The sequence below is a fragment of the Copadichromis virginalis genome, linkage group LG7 (assembly GCF_057382275.1).
Source record: "Copadichromis virginalis isolate Kocher_CV1m ecotype Utaka linkage group LG7, C_Virginalis_male_GT1.1, whole genome shotgun sequence".
Classification (NCBI taxonomy): Eukaryota; Metazoa; Chordata; class Actinopteri; order Cichliformes; family Cichlidae; genus Copadichromis; species Copadichromis virginalis.
In genome coordinates, this window is record NC_140624.1 from 42,633,039 (window position 1) to 42,653,412 (window position 20,374).

The 20,374-nt window shown below is 39.7% G+C and overlaps 1 protein-coding gene across 1 annotated transcript in view; it reads right to left on the bottom strand.

Moving 5' to 3' along the window:
- LOC146705698 (transmembrane protein 132C-like) overlaps positions 1 to 20,374 on the bottom strand; it is a 196,710-nt gene that overhangs the window by 21,273 nt on the left and 155,063 nt on the right. Inside the window, exon 6 of the mRNA XM_085463479.1 lies at positions 8,534 to 8,677. Coding sequence (XP_085319605.1) covers positions 8,534 to 8,677 — 144 coding nt within the window. The remainder of the gene's footprint in view (positions 1 to 8,533; positions 8,678 to 20,374) is intronic.

The following is a 20,374-nucleotide window of genomic DNA, read 5'->3' on the forward strand; positions in this document are numbered from 1 at the left end:
CCAAGGAGAGTGCCTGCTCCATTACGGACAAGTTTGAAAAAAGAGCTTGAAAGAATGACTCAAATGGGTGTCATTGAACGAGTGGAAGAGCCCACAGACTGGGTGAACTCTATCACTTGTGTCAAGAAAAAGAATACAGGTGCCTTAAGAGTCTGCCTTGATCCCAAAGATCTAAATGAAAATATTAAAAGAGAGCATTATCAGATCCCTAAGAGAGAGGAAATAATGAGTGAAATGGCAGGAGCTAAGTTTTTTAGCAAACTGGATGCATCACATGGATTTTGGCAGCTGAGGCTAGACCCAGAAAGCAGCAGGTACACTACCTTTAACACGCCATTTGGGCGTTACTGTTTCCTGAGGCTCCCATTTGGAATTAAATCAGCACCAGAGATCTTCCACAGGGCAATGGAGTCCCTGATCGAAGGGCTGGAAGGCACCAGAGTCTACATAGATGACCTCGTAGTCTGGGGAAATACAAGGCAACAACATGATGAAAGGCTGGAGAAACTTTTGTGGAGAGTTAACAAGAATGGACTTAAACTGAATAGAGACAAGTGCCTCTTTGGTGTTTCAGAGATGACCTTCCTGGGAGATAAGGTTACAAGTGAAGGGGTGGAACCTTATCAGTCAAAGGTACAAGCCATATTGGATATGCCAGCACCCACTGACAAAAAAGGTGTCTTGCGAGCAATGGGGATGATCAACTTTCTGGGTAAGTTCATTCCTAATCTTACCTCCAAGACAGCATGCCTAAGGGAGCTGCTACAGCACAACACAGTGTTCGAGTGGACGGCCCGGCATGAGAAAGAGTGGAAAAAATTGAAGGAAACTGTAACTACAGAGCCGGTCTTGACATTCTTTGATCCATCAAAGCCAACAAAAATTTCAACAGATGCCTCAAAAGATGGCTTGGGAGCAGTTCTGCTCCAAAGGAACAAAGACAAGTGGCAACCTGTAGCATATGCGTCCAGATCAATGACAGAAACTGAACAACGCTATGCTCAAATTGAAAAAGAGACTTTGGGCTTAGTGTTTGGGTGTGGAAAATTTCACAGCTATGTATATGGATTACCAACCTTTACAGCAGAGACTGATCACTAACCTCTCATCTCGATCAGAAAAAAGAACCTCAACGACATGTCACCCAGAATTCAGCGCATGATGATGGTGTTGCAGCGCTATGATTTTGAGCTGATCTACACGCCTGGGAAATATATCGTACTTGCGGATGCTTTATCCCGAGCGCCAGCACCAAGTGGTGACAGGTTAGTCAGCGCTACAGCCGAGGAGGCTGAAACACATGTAAACATGGTAACTGCCTCACTCCCAGCATCAGATGTCATGTTGCAGCAAATTGTACAGGAGACGACAAAAGATCCAGTGCTGCAGAAAGTATCCCACCTTATACAGAATGGGTGGTCAAAAGGAGTCTGTCCAGGGTTCTACTCTGTGCGAGCTGATTTATGCATGGCTAATGGGCTGGTGCTGAGACAAAACCAGATTGTCATACCGCAATCCATGCGGAAAGACATGCTTCAGCGTATCCATGAAGGACATCTTGGAGTGGAGAAATGTAAAAGGAGAGCGAGAGAAGCAGTTTACTGGCCAGGCATCAACAGGGATATTGAAGAGATGATACAGAAATGTGAAACATGTCTCAAACATCACTACAAACAAACAAAAGAGCCAATGCTGGCAGCAGACCTACCCACTGCACCATGGCAAAAGGTAGGCACGGATTTATTTCATCTGGATGGCAAGGACTATGTTTTGGGGATTGACTACTATTCTAATTATCCAGAAGTGGCACAGCTTTCCAGTACATCAGCACAGTCAGTCATCACACACATGAAGGGCTTTTTTGCCAGACATGGAATTCCACAGTGTGTCATCAGTGACAATGGTCCACAATATGACTGTAGAGAATTTAGTGACTTTGCAAAACAATATGGATTTCAACATATCACCTCTAGTCCCTTGTATCCCCAAGCGAATGGACAGGCAGAAAAAGGAGTCCAAATAGTAAAGAGATTGTTCAAAAAAGCAAGAGACAGTAAGACCGACCCTTACCTGGCTCTGCTAAGCTACAGAGCTTCATCCCTGGAGTGTGGGGCATCACCTGCTGAGCTACTCATGCATCGCAAGCTCCGCACCACACTTCCACACATTTCCAAGGAAAATGACAATGCACATGACAACAAGCTGACCGACAAAAGGATGAAACTCAAGCACAGACAGAAAATGAACTATGACAAAACTGCAAGGCGTCTGGAATCTCTTCAGGAAAGAGATGTTGTGAGGATTGCAGGTCCAGATTTCTGGGACAAAAAAGCAACAGTTCTCAGCGAAGTAGGGCCCAGATCGTTTGCTGTTCAGACAGAGAATGGACAAGTGTTAAGAAGAAACTGGAGAAGTCTGTTAAAGACACAGGATGTTAAACATCAGGACACAGAGACTGGAACTGAACAACGAGGTGCTAACCCTGTTGAGCACCACAGTGAGCCTCCTTCAACTTCCCCAATGTCTGAGATACTGAGAAGGTCTACCAGACCTAAGAAACCTACAGAGAGGCTCATAGAACAAGTGTGAACTGTTGTGGTAAAGAATTGTTAAAAAATAATAATAATAAATCACAAGTAAATAACGGATAATAATTCATTTAGAATAGTAATTGTTCACACTTAATTGAGACCTACTGAGTTATAATGTGTTATTGACTGTTTAAGTTGTCAAAGGTGAAGAGTTCTAGTGTGCTCGAGGGCTGTATGGGATTCATTTGGCTCATTCTGGAAGATGTAAGGTATACATTTGGATTTATTTTGTTTGACTTGTGCTACAACTTTTGGTTATAAAAAAAAAAGAGAACACTACTGAATGTAGTTTGTTGCACAATTTATAACATGTTGAATGTTAGACAAGAATGTTCAGATGTTACAGAGTAACAGTTCTCTTTGGAATTGTGCTTATTATAACACCAACCTGTTTGGAAAGGGGATGTAATGATAGTTGCTATTGTTGAAGCTACCCACAGGGGGCGCTCTGGAATCAATAAGATATACAGAGTAGAAGAAGAAGTTATCGTGGTAGAAAGAATAATAAACAGCTAGCTGAAGCTAGCACCAGGAGCAATTCTTGATGTTTTATTCATAGAGGAATAAGAACATTACAGTCGCTCGTTAAGCTTAACGCAGGAATGCTTTACATTCAGAGATGGACTTACACACTTGCTTTACTTCTCTCGGGGATAACTTTGTCGGAGATGAAATGCCAGGTTGCTAGCGAAGCTCCAAATGCTATCCAGACCACCGACAGGTCCCGCATGCCACAGCTGCTCTATCACGTGATGCATACTGCTCCGACGTTCTGAGGCGAGTTACGGCGTGTTGCAAGTTTTGTGAGGTGCTTTCGTGATATTTAATGGATCGGATTACATTTTTTATTTTTCTCCGATATCCGATCCAGTAATTTAGGTCAGTATCGGACCGATACCGATACGTAATATCGGATCGGTCCATCTCTAAATTAGACATAATGTTTTCATATTGCCCATCTCTCCATCCATCTGTCTGTGCAACTCTAATAAACACGTTATTTCTTAAAGAATACTTAAACATGACTTAAAGATTGCAAAGTACTCTAGAATCTGATTGCCAAAACAATCTAACCGGGAAAAAATAAGAATAAATAAGCAGATACAAAAATCCACTGTAGAAGTAAAGTTGCTCTATTTCACCTTTTTTCTTACATAGTAAGTAAATCTGATCATTTAGGCTGCTTTGAAAAAGATTTAAGTGCTTGGATTACTCAATTTCTTTCAGTTTCTTTTCAGTGTGTGTTTGTGTTTGTTTCAGAACCGCTCTATTCTTAATGCATGCCTGTGTGTGAAGCATAGTATGTGCACAATTTATGTGACTTTGGTCCAACTTAACAGATGGAGCTACAAAATGACACAAACCTAATTCATCTAGCCAGAGAGAAAAACACTTGCTCAAAACAAATTATGAAGTGTCTGGATAAAGTACACCACCAGTCATTTGCCAAAGTTACTCTAATACATCTCCAACATAAAGAACTGATACAGCATGAACATCAGAAGTATCTGTCATTATCTCCAAAGCCCCAGAATCTCCTTATCAAACATTTCCCCCTTGACGAACAAATGTATTTAACAGTCTGTCATTGAATTTTGTTTGTAATCACTTGCATTTCATTTTTTTTCCACTCTCAAATACCATATAAGCTTGATTGGCACAACTGGTAATTTCAGCACATGTCCTCAATACTGACAATTGCTTCTTTATAACAAACCAGTCACAAGAAGACTGTCATCTGTCGCCACTTCTTTGCATATAACTTGGCAGCTTTACTCTCGAATGATGTCAAACCAAGCCCTCTCTCTGAGGAACAAAAGTGACAGCTTGCTGTCTGTCAGTTTTCTCCTCCTCCTCCCTTTCATTTCCCTTTTCTCTTTCTCTCCCACTCCTTCGCTCTCACCCTCAGCCTTCTCCAGCATTACTGCACCTCCTACATATTTCGTCTTCCTGTAATGAGAACAGGTTGGAACTCTGAAAGGAGGATTCTTAGATATGAGGGAAAGTTTAGGGTTTCACCTCGATGTATGCTAAATGGAAATGTAAAGCGGTATGAATGCAATTCATTTTCATTTAAAGTTTCCAAATTATTTGTCTTAACTTACACTTAACTCACACAAGGATAATTTCTTTGTTCTTGTGATTTTAAAGTATGAAAGGCAACCATCCAGAGAGTAAACTAAATCTATCTACTTCTGCATTTTTTAGTCTCACTTTTTTTTGCTCTTTTATTATGCCTCAATGCTTAAGACATAATGTTTTCAGATTGCCCATCTGTCCATCCATCTGTTTGTCTAATTCTAGCAAACGTGGTATTTCTTAAATAATACTTAAACAGAACTTAAAGACTGCAAAGTTCTCAAGAATGATCTGATTAAACTTGGTGGCAAAAGACCAAGGTCACGGTGACCTTACACAGCACTTTTTTGGCATTAACCGAATAATTCACTTGCAAAATTATGATAAACCTCATACAAATGTCTACCATGCACTGCAAAAGTACATAAAACACACTAGATATTGAACAAAATATGATGGAACAGATCCAAACGTGACAGAAAACAAAACATGCCAAGGATTGCATCTGTGTTTTAAGGGAGAAAAACTTTTGCTCTTTTGCTTTTATTCTTGGTTTGCTTTGGTAGCATTTTTTGTTATTTCCACCTATTCAAGCACACTAAACACTGCATCATACTAATAGGATCTAATAACATTTTATAGGTTAACTTCACTGTGACATCATAATGAAAAGAAAAGTAAAAACAACTGTTTTCTTACTGTTACAGCAGGGTACACATGAGAGTTACTGACTGAAATAATTCTGTCTGACTAACCTGACTAAAACCGACTCATGAGAGAGCACTGTATTTAACATTTATGAAGTACTATGCTTTGGGGGTTGCAAAATTTCTAAAAGTTCCTAAAACCTAAAGAGCTAAAGCTTAGTGGTTTACTGGATCCGTCAAGTGTTCTACATTATTGGGATACAAGGAGAAACTGTAGCGCAACACTTTAAATCAGAAAATAATCATCAGAAAATAAAAACTTGCAGTGCAGTACAGCAATGATGGATCTATTGTCTTTTTTTCCCCATTCTAAAGCTGTGACTTATATGAGGGGGCTCACAGGATTTGGAAACAATGAGCATTTTAAAATGGGTTCAATGGCAGTTTGTGTCTGGATTGCTATTGAAACACTCTTAAATACACCACGCTATAAATGTCGAGAGCAAGCCAGATGACTGGGTGAACTTCAACACAGTATTATTATATGTGAAGTGTAAAGAAGAGTACTTGCTGTGATTGAGGCTGGAAGTTACACTACATGGACAAAGGTATTGGTCCATTTTAAACCTCAGGTGTTTTCAGTCCTATTTTCACAGGTAAAATCAAGCTCCTAATCATGCATGCAGCATCTGTAAAGCAAGCGCTCACTGCATTCAAGTACCACAGCTGCAGAAGTCAGTTGGTATAAAATTTCTTCCCACTAGAAGATCTAGTTGCTATTTAAGCATATTGTGATCATACTGCCCTTCAGTAGAGATTCAAACTATAGACTGAATGTTTTTTGTAAAGGTAACTTTTTTGCTGAAGTTCATAAAAATGTATATGATTATTGCATTTTGTTTTTTTTAGTCATGATTAACATGGCATTAATCATGTAGTGCAGTAAGCACAGCAGTCTGTTGAAGGTATTGTATTTGAATATAATGTTAGGCAGAAAACAATGTTTTATTTATGCACTGACAGGCTACTTACACTTTTTCGTGTCTTGTCTTGCAGGACGGGCTGCACATCTGGTTGTGTCGCTCCACTTTTTTCTTCCTAGTTTGATGTATTTTAAAACTTGGGGTTGTTTTTATGTTAACTGGGCCAGGCGCAATGTTAGTCGGGCAATGTGCAGTCCCTGAGTTGGGGTTAACGCCTCACAGGAATCAGGCCTTGCATTGGTGTGTATGGCAAACTGATTTGCTGTGTCTATTATAACTTGGTTGCAGTGGTATCAATTATTTCTTAGGGGTACACTTAGTGCATGTAATAAGCACCCCTGTGGGATCGTATTTTTTGGGGGTGGATTTGGTTAAAAAAAAAAAAAAAAAAAAAAGCACCTGTAAGTTTCCTGTTGGTGAAAGCGAGTTATCATGTGATTGCTACACTGCTGACGAGCTGCACCATTAAAGGTACATTATGGATCATTAGTGGTCTTTTATTATGATAGTCTGATTTGATTGCAAACTCTCTGAAATAATAAAATTGTATACATTTTGGATGATTTTTATCACTTGTCCCATTTATTCTGGACTCGTCCCTGCATGATTTCCTGACTGGAAGTTTGTAAGAGCAGGATCAAGGCCTCAGTGCTCACCATGGGTGTTTTTGATCACTACACGTATATAACTCTCTTATGTTTCCCAGTGTTTACCAGTTTCCTGTCTTTAATGACCCTATATTTGTGTCACTGTTGTCACTTTGGGTTTCTTTTGGTAACTACATTTCCTTGGGCTTCTTTTGTTGTTTTACTCCCTATCTTTGTCCCTTGTAATTATCTGCTCTGCCCTTATTGTGTTCATCAGTTGCCTTTGCCTTGCTCTTCCACTTATCTTTGTCAGAGAAGTGCCCTTTGCTCATGTTTCACCTGTGCTCTCCTTTTATAGCACGTTGTGCCTTCCTCTGCTTCCCTTTTTTGCTCATCACTTTGCTGCAATCAACTTTAGATCATTTACCCTGTGTATTGTATCTGGATTACTTATCACCATTTGGACTTTATTTTTGAAGTATCAGCTTAGTGAAATAAAGCTCATCTTTTGTTTGCTTAACTTAGATTGTGTCTGCATTGGGGTCCTCCTTTTTGTCTACATATAACATAAAGAAAAGAAGGATTTAACTTCAAAGTCTCAAAGAAACAGTGAAGTGGGGAAAAATAAAGCTGTTTTATCTTGAGATGCCTTTGAAAATAGTATGAAGAAAAGATGGGTACTGCTTACTGTTCTCAAACCCGACGAGCGGGCAGGGGAGTAGACTACTGAGGTCAGCGTCACAATATGTGGTACTACTTCAGTTGATAATTAAACCCTTTGAGAGATCTCCCTCTTTTCTTCTATCTGATATGCATGTATAGTAAACACAACACACTTGTAGCACTGTTCTTTTTTTATCACGCCTACTCACAATCAAGAATAAACACTTTTATTTTTCTTATTTTTCCCCAGTTATATTTTTCTTGCTTCTCCTTTCACATAACGCCGCAGAGACGGATAATAAATCTGCTGTGGTGGTAAACAGCTCACAATTATTTCCTTATTTTATGTTAACAATAAATCCTTTGCAGCACTTCCCAAAAATTCAGTAAGGTTTCAGATTAATTATGTAAGACCTCTAAAAGCCAATGAAAATCAACTTACAGAGATTTAAAACTTGCTATATTCAGACATGGTGAGCAGTTTGTCACCTTGACAGTTTGATGGTGTTATGTAATATATAAGTGGTATGGATACAGACTCTCTTTCAGCATGATGATTGTTAATTATTCCTCCTTTAAAACAAGAGCAGAGTATAGAGTATGTAATCAGTGTTTTTTTTGTCTGTTTCTCACCAAGATTACACAAAAAAGCTGCCAAGCTGCACTTCATGGTGGCGAATTGGAGCACGAGAAAAGGATACCACCCCCCCCCCCCCCCCCTTCTAGGGTTTCTGTGATTTAAACCTGACTTTTTCAAACAGCTTTCTGTTTTTCCCTTGCCATTAAACTAATGTATTTTGGTACATGTTTTGATGTTTTGCTAGAAGAAAACGAGCACCTTCATTTTGATTTCACTGTGCGAAAAACTCTTGAAGCCCACAAACAGAAGTGTTATTCTTCCTGTTAACGTACCTGCATGCCACTAGAAAGCTGAGCATTAAGGATGAGATAAAGTGGAAAAAAAGAATTCATGTTGCACGAACCTTGATAACCTGTTCATCCGTTGACTTGCACTCCACTGACTCTGTAACATCAGAGACCGCACCATCCGTCCCTACGGTGACGACCTTCAGCGGAACAGCGACAGTACGCCCAGTGAGCACAGCCGTGTTGAGAATTTCAGTGTCCTGTCAGGTGAAAAAGAAAGAAACACACACATACTCTTAATATTACTATTATTATAAACTTTTTTGCTGCTGCCTCAATCCTGGTTTACCCCAAGTTAAGAATCCATTGGCTGATTTTCTACTAGATAAAGCAGCTGATGGGCTGAAAGTTGATGATGAAGCAGCAATGAAAAACTTGGCTACAGCTTTTCTACAAGATGACCAATAACATTCAAAGAGCAATCACCAGGGGTAAAACATGAAAGTGTGAAAAACATGTATGTTCTTGAAAGGCCACTCGAGGCTGGCTCTGAAAGCGGATCAGTCCCTGTAGATTCCAATGTTAAAATACAGCTAATATATGCTTTTACAACCTGCCACCAAATAATTTTCATTGCTTGAGTTGATTTCTCCCTTGACAATAACGAATGATTTTTTTTCTGTTTGTTTTTTTCTTAACTCATCTGTTTATATTTTACTAAGGATTTAATTTACTTCTCTTTAGTAAATTCAATCGCCTTTAGGGGCGATCGTGGCTCAAGAGTTGGGAGTTCGCCTTGTAATTGGAAGGTTGCCGGTTCGAGCCCCGGCTTGGACAGTCTCGGTCATTGTGTCCTTGGGCGAGACACTTCACCCGTTGCCTACTGGTGGTGGTCAGAGGGCCCGGTGGCGCCAGTGTCCGGCAGCCTCGCCTCTGTCAGTGCGCCCCAGGGTGGGCTGTGGCTACAATGTAGTTGCCATCACCAGTGTGTGAATGTGTGCGTGGATGACTGGATATGTGAAGCGCTTTGGGGTCCTTAGGAATTAGTAAAGCGCTATATAAATACAGACCATTTAGCCCTTTTGGCGTGTGGCTGTTTTGAGGGACAGGTGGGTGTTGATTAGGCCACTCTAAATCTGCTAGCCTTCACCTCAGCTAACTGGTGACAACGTGTTGATAGTGTTTGTGGTGTTGGTGCATCGGTGCCAGCAAGCCTTATTATTATCTGACAATATAATATCTGACAAATAACAAGGCTTGTGCTGTGTCTTCATTATAATGAAAGCTGGACCAAAAAGTCTGTGCTTCACTTTTGGTGTTTTTTTTATTTTTTATTTTTATTTTGCACGAATCAGCAGAGAGGTGTACTATGAATGGAGATTAGGTTAGCCAAGACTGTTGAGCTTAAGGTCAGAGTTTTCACAAAAGTGTCACTTTTTTTTACCTTGATAATCACCATGGTAGTACGTGCTCAACTCAAACTGGCTCTCAGCAGACGGTGTTTAGTATTTTGGTTTAAAGGGGGCTGGATGATCAGGAATTTTCTGGAATGCATGTTATAGATGCATAAACTGCATAAACTGCAGCTGTTGGAGCTCTGATTAGAAAGATGATTAGTAGATTTTTTTTTATCACCAGTAATTTTCAATCATGAAAATTAATTTTGCATTAAGAAACTAAAGGGATTTCCACATCTCCTTTCCACCGACTAACATTTAATCCTTAAATGTATCATAATTTTCGAAGCTCTATTGTGCAGCTTTCCTGTACCCAGCAGCAGCGAGTGTGCACAGAGTGGTAAAATAAACACAAGTCAATGTTTTTTTTTTTTTCTTCCTGCTCAGCGTGTTTGTAATGATTGTGGAATCAGAAGATTAATGATCATCTGCAGCATTACTTTTTTGTCTTATTTTCAGCACCAGTTTTGCATTTTAATGCTCACTATATATCTTTATAATGTTCATAGATCTTTATTATTCATCAGTGTGATGATGTCTCTGATTAGAGTAGGTGATCCTCAATGGAAGCATGCAGCGAGCCTAATGCAGAAAGTCTGGTTTAACAGAGGATGCTGATAACCACCATCATGATACTCGTCACCTCTGACTGGGGTTTCACATTTTGTCTAGCTAGCTAATGCAAAGAAACACTAGTGAACGTTCTTCATAATATACCCCCTCAGGTCTCTGTCTCCATGGGATGCACCCCTCAAGTCCATGGATACAATTTACTAACCAATTTTGCTATAGCATTACTGTATCTGATAACTTCTGGCATTCCATCCTCTTGTCACTTCTGGTTACAGATGCCAATGGAAACAATGCAATAATGCATCCAAGACTTCAAAAAATGGCTCAAAAACCAACAGCAGTTACATCCATTTTTAATAATCGAGTCTATGATAATATCACTTTCATGCTGGAATACTGAACCAGCATGAAACCGATGATCTGACGACTTTTGATTGTTACTTTCTACTGACACCTTCATCCTCCTTATTAGCCAAACGTTTGGTGTTGTTGATTTTACAAATACACAGGATCATTTTGTGTGTAGAGAAGGTTCTATTCTCGACCATCATCTTTGTTGCTATGAATATTTTTTGTGAGCTCCATCAAAGAGCAGAACATTTCCAACAATATCAACGATAAAGGTAACGCTAATACTCAAATACTGCAGGCAAATTAAATGTAAGATGATATGACATTTATGTGTAGACTTGGAAAAACACGATTTACTTACTGGCAGCTTTCCAAGTTATATACATAAACATAAACAGGATAACAATTGGCTAAAATAAAAAAGAATACAAATACATAGCAGGAATACCAGTGTGTTTCAAAATGACCTAAATGCTTTCTGCACACTAGTGCAAATAAAACAAAGCAACCAAAAATCTCAGTGGTGGCAGGGCAAGGGTTATTAGAAATGCCCACTGTGTATAGGCAAACTTTTGGCCTGTGGGGTGGGGGTAATAATATTTAGGCAAAAGGCTTTAGTGCTCAGTCTTTTGTTTTCTAGCTAGACCAAACAACACTTCGTGTATGTTTGCATACATTAAAAACATGTATTGTAGAAAAAAAATATACGTTTTATATTTATAGTGATATCCGTAATGAGTCTTCTATATGCTGTGAACCTAGTTTCAAATGCCATTTATTATCCGAAGGTCAAATCTCACGCAACTATAGACTGTAGTTATTGCAAAAGGTTTTTTACCTCCGCGTTCAAGTAGCCCATCATACAGTAAGGATGAGCAGCAGCTGTGAGAAGTGCTATTTACTGCTACAGAGATCCTGCAAAGCACAAGTGAGGCTGTGTGACTGTTCACTTAAAGATCTTTGAGCGCAAATAGTAACGATTTTTTAAATGGACTTTTGCATCAGTCAATAAGCCTGCTTTTTTCATTTTGTTTACATTGCATAGAATGTATGAAGCAGCAAGTCTTCACATTTAACAATCCTGAAATAACTAAGTGTGGCATTTTTTAAAATAACTCGAATGATTACAAGATTCTCAATCTCTGAACGATCAAAAATGCAACATTTCTATGTAAGAAAATATATATAAATCTTTATTCCATGCATTTTTTTCCTACCTTCTTAAAGTCTGATACCTACATCCCCACAATACAATATTCAATGATGGGTGTGATGGTTCAATCGAAGATTAGAAGCAGCTAACACAGCTCTGGGCTACAGAAATGTTGTAAGCTCACTTCTAATTCTCCCCTTGATTTTTTTTTAATTTGAATGTCTACTCTTTAGCCCAGCCGATACCGCCCCGAGAGACATCACTTATTAGTTTAAATCGATTTTGAACAGCCCCCTCTTGAACCACGTAGGGCTTTACATCACATATACAGTGCTAATTCTTCAGATCAGTAAACAGATGCCTAATATTGTTCCCTCTACTGGTTTACATTGCAGTGAGGTCACAGTATGACAGTTATTCGAGTCTTCCCAGCTATTCACCATTATTCCCCAGAACCAACCTTAATTAAAAGAAAAAATACAAAACATTGACAATAATGCTTCACACCAAATTGCAGTCATTCCAAAGCTATAGCTAGATTCACTTGAGAATGACAGCCCTTACAGAAGAGCAGGAAGAAGATAATGAGATCAATTAAGACAATGCCTGGTAATCCTTGAGCTCTCAGTGTGTTTGTCGTATAGAAGATTTGCTATAACAGTAGATCATTCTCATCACTGCTCAGTTTAAATAAGACTACTAAGAGCCTGTGAATGCCAAAGGCATCTATTTGTTCATTAAAACGGTTGCCTTTTTGTTTTTCTTTGTCATTAACTATCCCCCGTATCTGCAGACATACACACAGAGAAACTGCTTTTTAACCTTGGTGAAATGTGTGGTGGTGATTCCATGCTGTTTTGTTTAAATATTTCTTGCTTGGCTGATAGATCTTTCTCAAGGGATGTGTTTGTCCTGCCACAAGGGAAACAAACCCGAAAGTTAGAATGAACAGAGGGCAAATTCCTGCAAGTGAGCAATTTAGTGCTATCCTTTACAAGCACAATTGTTAGGCCTCTTGTACGTTTCAAGTTTCACAAAGACAAACAAACTTGCAAGTCTGCCTTGTTTGAGTTTCAGATCATTTATAGTATATTGATGGTAAAGCATGGGATATACAGCGCACAATTCATTTCCTGAAATGGATTTGAAAGTGAGGCTCGTTTTTCACAGATTCAAATGATATTCAAGCATATTTAAATCTCCAGCAATCCAGTAAAGCCAACACTCAACAAGTGAGACATCCATATAAACTCTAGTCCTTGTTGTGAATGATAAATATATCTGCTGCTAACTGCATGGTGCTGATGATACTAAGCACCTGTAAAAAGTCTTCTCTGTGTGATCACTACTCCTACATGTAATGGGAAGTACCTTTTTTTTTGCTTAGTGAGCCATTACAACTGGAACAGCATGATAAAAAAGAGGTCTTAATGATCTTCGGCATGTATTGCGGAGACTGTCCATTCTCATAAAGAACTGAGTAGTGAACAAGATCAAATGTAATCCACATAATGACAAAAAAAGTGAAATTTAATAAGAGAGCATTAATGATGCACGAGGCAGCAAAGGCAGCGTCTTCATCTGTAAAACCCACCTACGTCTCATCAGCCACCGCCTGGCTGTTCAATATCCCCCCTGTGGATGAGAAGGTCTGGTGTGTATTCCTCATTGACGAGGCGTACTTGTACACACCAGCAGATAAGCATTTATGACTGAAAATGACTATATTATAGACTAATGTGCACACATACACGTAAACAGCTAAACACATAAAAGTGCTACATATATTGCATAGCAACCCACAGTATCAGTATACATATGCAACAACTTAACTTAGACACACACTTGCAAGCACAAAGACACCCTACTTTTTTTTGCCCAGCTCAAAAAAAAGAAAAAAGAAAAAGAGGCATGTCTCCCCCCTTCTCATGCTGCAGCTTATCTTAACAACCTCTCATTGCAGTGCAGAGAGCAGGGCAAGAAAAGAGAAGAAAGAAGGCGAGAGAAGGGAGAATCAATAAAAGGCCATTACATTTCTGAGCAGCAGGGGGTAGAAGCATAGAGTGTGTGGGGGCTGATATGGTTGTGGATGAATGATGTGTAAGGTAGCAGACATACTACAAAAGTCCTGCTTGGAGAATAGTTACTGTATGTAAATGTGTAAATGCTCAAGGACAAAATCTGCTGTTGTTACCCAACTTTGATTTAATATATATGCTTTATTGCAAGAGGGCATTATTATTCTGCCACTTTGGTTTCAAGACCTGCGCAGATCAGACAAGTCCAATGAAAAATTAGGAACTGATGGCTCTTTTTTCACATAACGACTACGCACAACAAACCCCTAAAGTTCCTGCACTTTTGGATAACCTCCCAGTCTCTGCAGTGGAGTCCCTCTTCTGTATGGCAGGCTTGTGTGAATAATGACTAATGTTTATACCCCTATCAGATTGTTTCATCTTACGACTGCAGCTTCTTTGCTCATTCATACAACATAACGTATTATTTTCCTCACATTTTTTTGCAAACTTGTTCACTGTCAGTAACAGTATTTGGATGCTAGAGCAAACGCTAGGAAATAGGGTAATATTAATAGTAAAACACTATTATTATGAAAAAAAAAATATATACAAAAACTACTGCTAATAAAATCATGAAATTGTGATTTTGTGTGTAGTCTCTTGCTACGATACACCTTATAAGCACAAGAGGTCTAAAGATGGAGTTAAAAGAAATTACAGCATAATGATAAGTGACTACTAATCCATATAGACTTATTCAAAGGGTTTAAACGAGCAGGGTAGGGACACATCTAAGATATGCTGGTCTTAGATGTGGCCCAGAACACCTTTTAACCATGGCTAGCTGTTTATTATTCAGTCACTGAACAGATGCCTCTGACCCACAGAAAACCACAGCTCAACTGTTTTCTAAGCAGCTGAGATTGGCAGGAAGCTCACAGGTCCTGTTCTGTGTTTGCCAACAGTACAGTAGGTTTATATTGCCACTGCAGCACTCCATCCATTCAGTTCATATCAATTATCAATCAAAAAGTCTATTCCCTCTAGCACCTACAGTGGGGCAAAAAAGTATTTAGTCAGCCACCGATTGTGCAAGTTCCCCCACTTAAAATGATGACAGAGGTCAGTAATTTGCACCAGAGGTACACTTCAACTGTGAGAGACAGAATGTGAAAAAAAAAATCCATGAATCCACATGGTAGGATTTGTAAAGAATTTATTCGTAAATTAGGGTGGAAAATAAGTATTTGGTCAATAACAAAAATACAACTCAATACTTTGTAACATAACCTTTGTTGGCAATAACAGAGGTCAAACGTTTACTATAGGTCTTTACCAGGTTTGCACACACAGTAGCTGGTATTTTGGCCCATTCCTCCATGCAGATCTTCTCGAGAGCAGTGATGTTTTGGGGCTGTCGCCGAGCAACACGGACTTTCAACTCCCGCCACAGATTTTCTATGGGGTTGAGGTCTGGAGACTGGCTAGGCCACTCCAGGACTTTCAAATGCTTCTTACGGAGCCACTCCTTTGTTGCCCGGGCGGTGTGTTTTGGATCACTGTCATGTTGGAAGACCCAGCCTCGTTTCATTTTCAAAGTTCTCACTGATGGAAGGAGGTTTTGGCTCAAAATCTCACGATACATGGCCCCATTCATTCTGTCCTTAACACGGATCAGTCGTCCTGTCCCCTTGGCAGAAAAACAGCCCCATAGCATGATGTTTCCACCCCCATGCTTCACAGTAGGTATGGTGTTCTTGGGATGCAACTCAGTATTCTTCTTCCTCCAAACACGACGAGTTGAGTTTATACCAAAAAGTTCTTACAGAAGACGTTACAGGTCTGTGAGAGCCAGAGATTTTCCTTGTTTGAGGTGACCAAATACTTATTTTCCACCCTGATTTACGAATAAATTCTTTACAAATCCTACCATGTGAATTCATGGATTTTTTTTTCACATTCTGTCTCTCACAGTTGAAGTGTACCTCTGGTGCAAATTACTGACCTCTGTCATCATTTTAAGTGGGGGAACTTGCACAATCGGTGGCTGACTAAATACTTTTTTGCCCCACTGTATATAGTCTCCCCCTGCCACTCAAAAACTTTGGAACATCTTAAAGTGTATAGTAGGAGATAAAATGAAAGCAAAGGCAGGGGAATCAATGCCTCTAAGGATTTAATTTCTTTTTTCCCACTATTTTTTTTTTGTTAGAAATGGTGATACAACAGAAGGAGAGAGCGGTGTTCATACAATGTAATCCTTTTACGGTTATGACTTGGGAAAAAAGGCACAGCAGCCAAGGTGTTCTGCACTGCAGTACTATAGTCGGACAAAAATCGGAGCAAGGTGCTGATAACTGAAGTGATGAGTGATGTGATGGAGCGAGCAAAAGAGGGAAATTACTATTTTGTTGCCAAAGTTAGGAAGATCACAGTCATTTTACGTGTAGCTGCTGAAACTTAGCAAATCGTCAGGGTTTGGAGTTTTCATTTTAGGGAGTGAACAAAAATACTCCATAGTACTTACAGCGGAGTATGCAGAAATCCTACATTTTGCTAGTAAGCTAGGTATTTGATGAAAACACGCTGAAAGTCAATTGAATCTGGAGTTTTTTTGAGGATGAAATAAGCTGAATAATCAGCTTCTGCATCTCCGCTGATTTACCTCAATTGGCATAGCAGCTATAATTGCAGTATTAGCAAATAAAGAGTTGAAGGCAGTTTGGGGCCATTCTGCATTGACCATGAGTAAGAAATACCACTATTGATTATTAAATTGGGGCCTACAGTGATTTATACTCTCCTCATTAATTAGATATTGATTTATAACTTCTTGTCCTGGCAATGGGTTGGGTTTGTTATTATGTACTGTGAGCTCTAAATACTTTTAGTAAGATTAAATATTAAGCGTCTGTTGTTTTTTCCTGCCTCATACTTCCTCACTTTAACATAAGGAGCGGAAATGCCAAAGTCAGCAGTGATAAATTGGCTGTCGCTGATAAAGCCTGTCCATATTCTGAGGACCTTTCTCCTGTCTCTGGCTGAGGCCATTTGATTAGAATAAACCAGAGAGCACTATACTGGACCATGGCCCGTGCTGGCCAAATAAAAGACCCTCAACCCAGCCTGACAGAATGAGGGAAAGGGTAAGGAAGGCAAGCCAGCAAAAAAGTAAACAAACCACAACAAATGACAGAACGGACAGGCTTAACTTCAAAGTAAAGCCTGACTGACATACATATCTTGGGCCCTGAGAGAGGCAAGAGAGACATGCTGGGTGGCAGAAGTGAAATAGTTTGTGTGTGAGTACAGAGGATATGCACACATGTCATCCTCATTCTCTGCCGCTCTGCTTCATGCTCACTGTTACACAACCCACCCTGAAAAAAAAAGTTTTTGAGTCCAACCAATGTGATCATTCACATTCTTTAGATTTAGAAGTTGCGTGTCAATAAGATGAAGGTACTTGCTGACACTGCTATTTTACACTACTGTGCAAAGGTTTTGAGCCACCCTTCATTTCGTTCTTGCATAGGATATAGATTCAGTGATTCAGTGAAGCATGCACATGCAGAAATTGCTATACAGAAAAGACGTTCGCAGGATTTCGAAACTGGTATGACATTACTCAGTTTTTGGTTCCCCCCCCCGCAAGATCTTTATAAAGTGTTTCCTTAGAGCCTCAGCTTTGGTGTCAGCTGGCCTCTAATGCAGGCATGTGCATAACACAGAAGGAGGGAAGGAAGGAAAAAAGAAGAAGCAAAGAAATTACAGTCCTAAACAACTAAATAAATAACAGAAACATTGTTATTTGAATAGAGTTTGCTAATTTTGATCTCCCTGACTGTCTGCTGTCTCATCTCCCTCTCCTGCTTGCTGTAGGATGATCAGGATCAACAATGACAAACAAGCCTGATGCATAAGGAACATTTTCCCCCAGAGCGAAGGTGATAAAGAGAATTTGTTTATTCAAAAAGCACAGCATAAAGATAAGGCAGAAAATTAGAGACCCATATATACACAAGAGGACTTAATTAAGCTATAAGGGGCATTATAGTTGCATGCAGATGGCTAATGTTGCCCTGAGGGCACTTAGCATGCCAATGGATAGCCTCACTGCTTCCCGATTAGTACTCTGTCATGTCATTTCCAAATACTGTTACTGACAGTGAAACAGTATGACTGATAGCATCTTGCTTGAAAATTGCTGGCGAGTTCTGATGCAGTGATAGCACTTTGTATAAATTATAGATATACGACCCTTTATTTTGGACTTGGTTTAGGCAGCCAAGCAGCATGGGAACACACAGGGTTTCTGCTTTCTCTTCTTCTTTTGTTCTTTTGATTTTCGAAAGCATTTGTCCATCAAAGTTGATTGCCAACTTAAAATTGCAAGGACAGTAAATGAGAAAACCAAACTGGGTACAGTGGAACCCCGACTTACGAAATTAATTAGTTCCCGAGGGTCTTTCGTAAGTCTGAAATTTTCGTAAGTCAAAGCACCCATCGCGCCTTTTGAGTGAACAATAGGCTATAGGCTAATTGCTAACGGCAACAACAATACGTCGTTCAAGTGGAACAGCGAAGCGCAAGTACGAAAGCCAAGGGGTTGTCACATGATTCGGAAGGCATTGTGGACATTCTGGGCTCAGCCAATCAGAGCCAGCGGATTTCGTAACACGGGCAGAAATATTGCCGTTCAGTGCCTTTGTAACTTGAATTTTTCGTTTAACGGGGTATTCGTAAGTCGGGGTTCCACTGTATATGGATTCAGGACCCTGTTATTCAAAAGCACTATAAACTTCGATGCATTCACCAGTCACCCAAGTAGTATTTCAGCTGCTGAATTACAGTATTTGCTTTAACCAAAAAATTTTTTCTTGACTTGTAATACTCGCAGGAGGCCTGAAGGCTGATAGATGGCAGCTAGTCATGGCAATTTAATTGATTTATCGAAAACACTTTCTTTTTCTCTTTCAATCTTCACCATTATTGGCACAGATAAACTTCCCGCCAAGCTTTACCAATGTTATCTGAGGAATTTCTGATTTTTTAAAACACCAGTGCGAATTCTGACCAATCTGACAAACCGAAAGTTACATTCTCAGAAACTGTTTCATGTATTGACACGGGATTTGTTCTAGGACTAGGCACCCCTCGCTGAGGGAGGTGTCTTGCTGGCTTCAGAGTATCATTATCTGTTAATGAAAGATCATTTTAACTTGGGGGTACCTCCAGCCCCTGTTAACCCTCCGCCCTTAAAAAAAAGGACTATACCCTGATTGCTCACCGTGTCTGCAAAAGTAATGAGTTTTCTGTGAGTATGGGAAGAGCACTCTCCGAGCTGCTGGTTAACTTGCATTCTTCAAGAGCTTGGACAGGATGAAGACTCTTGTGTTCACTATTGAAGTGAACAAAAGAACATTTGCTGTGCTTTGATCGCAGATGAGACTTTCTGAAAGCAGAAGCGGCTGTTCAAAGTAAATAATGGCAGACTGCATCGTTCCTTGAGAGTGTGCCAAAGTAGCCGCTATGCGGGTATTTTACATTTTTTTTTCCCTACATAGTGACAAAGACAGGTAGGCTAACAGATGAGAAGCCTTGACTACAAAGAAAGTTTCTCAGTTCTGTAGCAGAGAAATACTCTCTCTGGTGCTGACTTTGGGCTTTGTAACTTTACACACTGCTTAAACGTGGGACTATAAATCATTTAAAAAAAAGGAAAACCCTCTTTAAAAAAAAAAAGTCACTTTAAACCACTGAATGGAGCCAAAATGAATAAATCTGAATTTGCCCTGGTGATTATAATTCTAGACAAAGGTGCTTAACCACGGCCACAAATACAGTTAATGCAGAGCTTCCTGCTAATGGTGGTGATTATAATGTTATGGGACTGTAAGCACAAAGCGAATGTTATTGAGTTTGAAATAGAGTGAGTTTCAGAAGCTATGAATAAAATGCTAATGATTACATTTGGGATGTACTGTAAAGAGCTATGGGGGCCAACTGGCTGTCTCTTCTAATGAGAGAACAGAGAGGCAGGGAGCAGCAAGAGAGGGATCAAAAATTCATGGGAGGATGCAATAAAAGTAGTGCACACTCAGCTGGCATGTTCTCTGCATGTACCGTCTTTCAAGCTTATTAATGAAACACCACCATCGTCTCTCTTTTCCTCTCTCTTTTCCTGTCGGGCCAGATTGTGTTCAGCCCTGCAGTTTTCTTTGATTGTCCCGTTAAAATCAGAGTAGCCAATATCACTTAACACAAACAATGTAGCGCCATTTGTCTTGGTGACGTCGAGCTGGCATTCACAGGTCCAGAGTTCAGTTCAGTATCTCAGTAATGCACGAGAATTCTCACACAGTAAGAGGAAAATAGCAGTGTCTTAAGTGCAGACAACTT